General features: G+C 48.0%; 1 protein-coding gene and 1 long non-coding RNA gene across 4 annotated transcripts in view; both read left to right on the top strand.

Moving 5' to 3' along the window:
- Nucleotides 1-2,013: 2,013 nt before the first annotated feature.
- On the top strand, nt 2,014-5,101 carry LOC114009902 (uncharacterized). Its single transcript, XR_003551292.1, has 3 exons — nt 2,014-2,389; nt 2,485-2,564; nt 5,028-5,101. It is a non-coding gene; the product is annotated as an uncharacterized LOC114009902 (long non-coding RNA).
- Nucleotides 5,102-5,105: 4 nt separating this feature from the next.
- The window catches only part of ABCG8 (ATP binding cassette subfamily G member 8), a 24,278-nt gene continuing 23,132 nt past the window's right edge, over nt 5,106-6,251 (top strand). For all 3 annotated transcript variants that reach the window (XM_027776318.1, XM_027776317.1, XM_027776316.1), the window contains exon 1: nt 5,106-5,181. In XM_027776318.1, coding sequence (XP_027632119.1) covers nt 5,111-5,181 — 71 coding nt within the window. In that variant the 5' untranslated portion in view covers nt 5,106-5,110. The remainder of the gene's footprint in view (nt 5,182-6,251) is intronic.

Here is a 6,251-nt window from a genome sequence, read left to right as displayed (position 1 = left end):
AGAGAGACAGAAAGTGAGAAATCACCCCCACCCCCACCCCAGGGGGGATGGCTACGCTGCAATCCCTTCTCCTCCGTTCTCTTCTCAGGATCTTGGGCACGCACGCACACATGCCCGGCATGAGTTTTAAGCCACCGGGTCCAGGACGCGAACCGAGGTCGACTACATGGGAGTCCAGTGACATAGGCATTACGCTAACTATGGTCCCAACTAATTAATTTTTAGAAAGAAAAAGGGTCAGCCATGGCATAGTGGTTGGGGCAACTAGATCCCACACAGCCAACTTTGTTGGTCAAATCCTGGACCCAGCAGCTTATAAAACACTCTGGGTGCATGTGTCTGCATGCCCAAAATTCCAAGAAGAGTATGGAGGAGAAGAGATTGCAGTGTGGCCAGCCTCCCAGGGTGGGAAGGGGAGTGATTCATCACTTTCCGTCTCTATCTATATCTCCAACAGGCACATGCGTCCTGTAGCAAATTTAAGAAGAAAGAAAGAAAAAGAAGGGAAATGAAACACAACTTCATTGGAGTTATCTTCCAGAATGTGCTTTGTAAGTTCCCAGTTGTGACCCTAGGCCCCTAGGATGGTTCTTTTAACCAGAGCCTGTCTGGCCTTACATTTCTGGGGCCCAATCTCAGCTCTGACAGAGTCACATATGTCCTGCAGCCTTGATTCAGATCCACGTCAAAACTGGCCACCCCAAGGTCACCAAGGCCACTTTTTTTGTTGGCCCTTCTCTGTAAGTCTCTGTCCCTTGGCTCTGATACCACCACATCCTGTCGCTCTTACAGCCTAGCAGTCTGGCTATAAAAGTCTCCTGTGTGTGACCTCAGGCTCTCCCCAGGGCCTCCTGTACTTCCGGCATTAGACACTCTCACTGAGCCACAGTAAGCACCCTCTTACTATCCAGCATGGGGGGGCAGCCACCTTGGAGTAGATTGTCCAGCCCCACTCAGGCCTCTCCAGCTGAATCTCACTACAACTTCAGCTCTGTCCAAAGACAGAACTACCCAAACAAGTCACTTCCAAATTTCTGACCCTCAGGAACCCTGAGAGACAATAAACATTGTTTTAGTTATCTTAAGCCATCAGATGTTGAGATTTTTTTTCTCTCAACACATGGTCTTGCTTTGTCACAATCCTCCTGCCTCAGCCTCCTGAGTAGCTGGAACCACAGGTGTGTGCCACCATGCCTGACCCTTTCAGATGGTGTCTTGCTATGTTGCCCAGGCCAGCCTCGGGCTTACGATCCTCCTGCCTCAGCCTCCCTAGTCACTGGGGTTACTGGCACATACCACTATGCCTACGCTTTGGGTTGGACCAGGAATCAAACCCAGGCCTCCCATGTGGTCCCAGCTGTGAGGCATAGTATCTTAGCAGCATGTGTCAGTGTGGCTGGGGCCCAATGTAGTTTTTATTTTTTTCTTTTTTTGGAGAGGATTTTTGCTATAGGGTGTGTGTGTTTGCCAGAAAGACAGAGAGAGACAGAAAGCGAGAAATCACCCCCCAGGGGGGATGGCCATACCACACTCCCTTCTCCTCTATTCTCCTCCCAGGATCTTGGGAATGCATGCACACACTCCCAGCATGAATTTAAGTCACCAGTTCCGGGACTCGAACCGCAGTTGACTAGATGGAAGTCTAGCGACATAGCTAGCCATTACACTAACTGCTGGTCCCCCAATGTACCTTTAAAAAAAAATAAAATTGCTGCAGGGTGTGTTCACTGGCTGGAAAGAGAGAGAGAGGGAGAAAGGGAAAGTGGAAAATCACCTCCCAGGAGGGATGGGCATGCGACAATCCTTTCTCTTTCATTCTCTTCTTGGGAATTTGGGCACCATGCACATGAGTCAGCACATTTGTCAAGACACTGGATCCGGGACTTGAACTGCAGTTGGCCATGTGGGATCCAGCCTTACCTACCATGCCACCTGGCTGCCTCTGTATCATTTTTGTAATATACATAAATAGATAACTAATTTCATTTTTAAAAGTGTCCAGTATTTATTAACTCATGAGCATAATGACAAAGTTCATTCAAAAAAATGATACAAGAATCTGGTATGTGTAGTCAGTGAAGAAAAGATTAAAGTAAGATAGCAAACTTAGACATAAAAATGGTTAATGCCATGAAGGGCAATAAAACTGACCTTTGGGGTTATTGTCCCTAATAGGACAGAAGTCATTTGTAACTGAATAATCTGCAAGGATGCATCCTGCCCAGAGCCTGGGCCCCAGTCCATAGCAAACAGTGAGTCACATAGGTTGGCCTTGCCCAGAGTGTTAGGTGGTTGAGGCAGGCTTATTTCAGACCATGCTCTGGTGAGACTTTAAACATGTAAGTCATCTTCTGCCTCACTAAAGATTTGATAGACAATGCTGCTTGAGGTAAGACACCAATTAAACTGTGCCATTTTAAAGAATTACTCATTTTTTCAACAGTTAATAAGTCCCTATTTTGTGACTGATTCTGTTCTGTTAAGGATACATCAAGACCAAAAAAAAAGAAGCCCCCTGCCTGTGGACTTTGCATTCTGCTCTGAGTTTATGTTCAGAAGAATGGGTAAGGCTGGCCCCATAGCCTAACAGTCAAGGAAGCTGGGTCCTATGTGGTTGACCATGGTTTGAATCTCAGCCCCGGTGGCTTGAAAACACGTTGGGGGCATGTACGTGCATGCCCAAAGTTCTGACAAGATGGAAAAATGGACAAGGGTTTGGGGGCATGACCACATCCTGTTTGAGGTACTTTCTTCCTCTCTGTCTCTCTGGTCAGTGCGCATCCCCTGTGGCAATTAAAAACCAAAACAGAATAAAGAATAGACATTGTTAGATTAGGTACATCATCAGAAACTAACCCATGACCCCAGGTCAAAGGTCCCACCCACTGTCCTGCTGAGGCGTGCTCCCAGCCTGACGCTGGCCTGTGAGACGTACTTCTGAGAAGGTGAGTCCAATTCGTTGTTGTCCTCAGAAAAGGGTACATCGCTAAGAAAGATGCACACACCCTAACTCTTATTTAATTCTACAAAGGGAATGCAGAAAGTGACAAACTATTATAGTGACAACTCAGCATGTTTTATTTTTTCCTTTTAAAAGAATAGATTAGAGGGACCAGCAGTTAGCATAATGGCTATGTCGCTTGACTCCCATGTAGTCCACTGCAGTTCGAGTCCCGGACCCAGTGGCTTAAAAACTCACGCCAAGGGCATGTGTGCCCAAGATCCCGAGAGGAGGATGGAGGAGAAGGGATTGTGGCGTGGCCATCCCCCTTGGGGGATGATTTCTCGCTTTCTGTCTCTCTGTATCTCTCTGTCTTTCTGGCAAGCACATATGCCCTGTAGCAAAAACCTCTCCAAAAAAAAAAAAAAAGAATAGATTATATTTATCAAAAGAAAAATTAGAATGATGCTGGAGGTTACGGTACATGTGTACAGCTAGAAATCGCTAAAAATGGAAATAAGAACTGACAGGAAATCTCAGAGAAGTGTAACATCTTTAGTTAGCACTATGGTCTTAATAACTAATGTCCTCATTCCCAGACTGATAGTACTAAGGCGTAGGGCACATTAGAAGGTGGTATTGGAGGTGATTAGGTTATGGTGGGGCCTCATAAGAGATGAGATTAGTGCCCTTATCAAAGAAGTGGAAGAGAGACTTCCAGGTCCTTCTGCCATGAGTATTAGGGCCACAAAATGACTGATGAGAAAGCTACCTTTCGCTGGGTACTGAAACTTTTGACCCCTTGACCTTGGCTCTAAGACTGTGAGAACTAAGTTTCTGTTGTTTATAAGCCCCTGGATCTATGGTATTTTGTGATAGCAGCCCAGTGGACTAAGACAGTCAGTGAATTCCTTTTCATTTCATCTTAACACCACACCTGCCATCCGGTCGTTCACCAGCCTTGGCAGGTGGGCGGCCGTGGGTTTAACTCTCCAGGTCTGTTGAGGCCAACTACAGTTATACCTTTCCTGTCTCTGCTAAAGTAAGCAAGTAGAGACAGGTGGTCAATGTCAACAGGTCATAAGCAATCGTTCAATCAACAGCCCTTTTGTAAAGCCAATTTGTCAGAATCTCCCGACCTTAGAATGTGCCACACAGATGCCCTCTTGAGGCCCATGTGCCCACCCCTCAGCTGCTGAGGATTCACCACTGTGATGCTCATGGGTGTTGCCCTCAGCTCCAAGGAACCACCTGACCAAGGATTACACCCTCCCAAGGCAGTGACTGGCTGATGCTGAGATGCAGAGACATGTGCCCTTAGACCATGTACCCTTTGGCAAAACTTTAAAAAAAATGTTTTTAATTTCTTTAAAAAAAAAATGATGTGAGACAAATTGGTAAAATGTCAAGATTTTATAATGCCTGATGTTCATATTATCTCTACATGGTCAATATTATTCTCTGTTCTTGATCGTATGCCTGAAATACATCGGAATAAAAAGGGTCAGTGGAATCAAATGTGGGGCTACAAGAATATTGCTGTGCTTATTTAATGTCTTTTCCTATCTCTAGGCAGGATACAGGTGGATGGGGAGGAGGTGTTAACTGAGCACCCCTATTTGCCAAGCACTGTAGTAGCGCCTTTTCATATTTTAAAATATGAAGCAATTTATGTGTTAGGAAGGATCATTCTATTTATTTATTTTTGTTTATTTATTTATTTATTTTGGAGAGGTTTTTGCTATAGGGCGTGTGTGCTCGTCAGAAAGACAAGGAGAAACAGAGAGATAGAAAGCGAGAAATCACCCTCTCCCTGGGGAATGGCCACGCTGCAATCCCTTCTCCTCCATTCTCCTCTCGGGATCTTGGGCACGTACACATATACACCTGGCATGAGTTTAAGCCACCGGATCCGGGACTCAAACCGCAGTTGACTACATGGGAGTCAGCGACATAGCCATTATGCCAACTGCTGGTCCCAGGAAGGATCATTCTAAAGATTTCATATTGGTACCAGTTTCCATTAGATTTCATTCTAATCTCAAATTTGTGTTCTTCTTACTACATCATACTCCTGTTTCTTCAGTGAGGTGTTGAGATCAAGCCAAAGTCTTTCAGAATTCTCCTATAGAAGTAGGAATATCCCCGGGCTTACCTGAGCTCCCTAAGATGCACATGATCTGCCCGCTCTCGATGTACAAGGAGACATCTTTGAGGATCTGCCTGCTCCACTGCTGCCGGTAAGAAGTGATGTCCCACCAGGGCCCGGCACGATTGCTTTAAAGGGAAGTCCACAAAAGCAAGGGTGGCATGGAGTCCTGGAAGGGACCCGACCTTGTCCCCCAGCAGTGACCCCAGCTCTTGCCCACTCCACCCTGGTTGTCTCTGGACAGGGTCTTGACGGTTTCAGCTGCACTGTTACCCGTGAGCCACGGGGTGGTGGCTGCAAGCTACCCACAATCCATGGCAGGTGCCGCTCTGCCCCGTTTGCATGCAGGTATCTGGCTGGCTGGAAGATGGTGAACAGGACACTTTATCCATGATGTCGACCCTGCATTGCTTCAGCAGGCTTCCTTACCCCTCGTGTGCCCAGCACCCCCACTCCCGAGCCTCTCCATCCACTTAGGGTATCCCTAGACAAGGGGAGGAGGGCAGGCAAAGGGAAGGGATAAGAGGCAGGGGCAGGAGGCAGGGCCCTACTACTGTGTTTCTATGCCAGGCCCTGTCCTGGGCAGGGGGAGGGCTATTCCCTTTTTTGCTCCTCATTTCCCAGTGGATGCCCTCCCTCCACCCCCGCCCCCATACACCGGAGAGGGAAGTCAAAGCCCTCAGGCGTGCACACCCCTCCATTCGTGGTAGGAAAGGCAGCAAAGTGGTAAGCAACCAGGCCTCACACTCCCAGCAGGGAGGGAGAAGTGCCAGGAGCTGCCTTACCTGACGCTGTAGGAGACATGGAGGACGCCCAGGCTGTGCCCAGACTCCGAAGCAGCCGTGGGAATCTCCTCTGGGGAGCCCTGGGAGCCTCTGTTTACTTGGAGCCCCCAGGCCTTCTCAGGGGACAAAGGCGGAAGGTCACTCATGGCCAAAAGGCCACGAAGACAAGCGAGTTATCAGGTGGCCTGGTCCTCCCTGGAGTGGCTTCAGCTGAAGAGCAGTGGCAGACTGCCCTGCCTGGCCCTCCTGGTGGCCACCCAGCCCTGAGTTTCTTGTGGAAGCGCCGCAGGAGTGTGGTTTGGGCACGATGCCATTATCTGATGTACCTTTAGCCGAGCGATTCTGCCCTTATCTCGACAGAGGGCAGAATCCAAAG

Source organism: Tupaia chinensis, unplaced genomic scaffold, assembly GCF_000334495.1.
Source record: "Tupaia chinensis unplaced genomic scaffold, TupChi_1.0 Scaffold000661_1, whole genome shotgun sequence".
NCBI classification, from domain to species: Eukaryota; Metazoa; Chordata; class Mammalia; order Scandentia; family Tupaiidae; genus Tupaia; species Tupaia belangeri.
The sequence above is the reverse complement of the archived record's forward strand: the minus strand, read 5'-3'. Positions and strand labels throughout refer to the sequence as shown.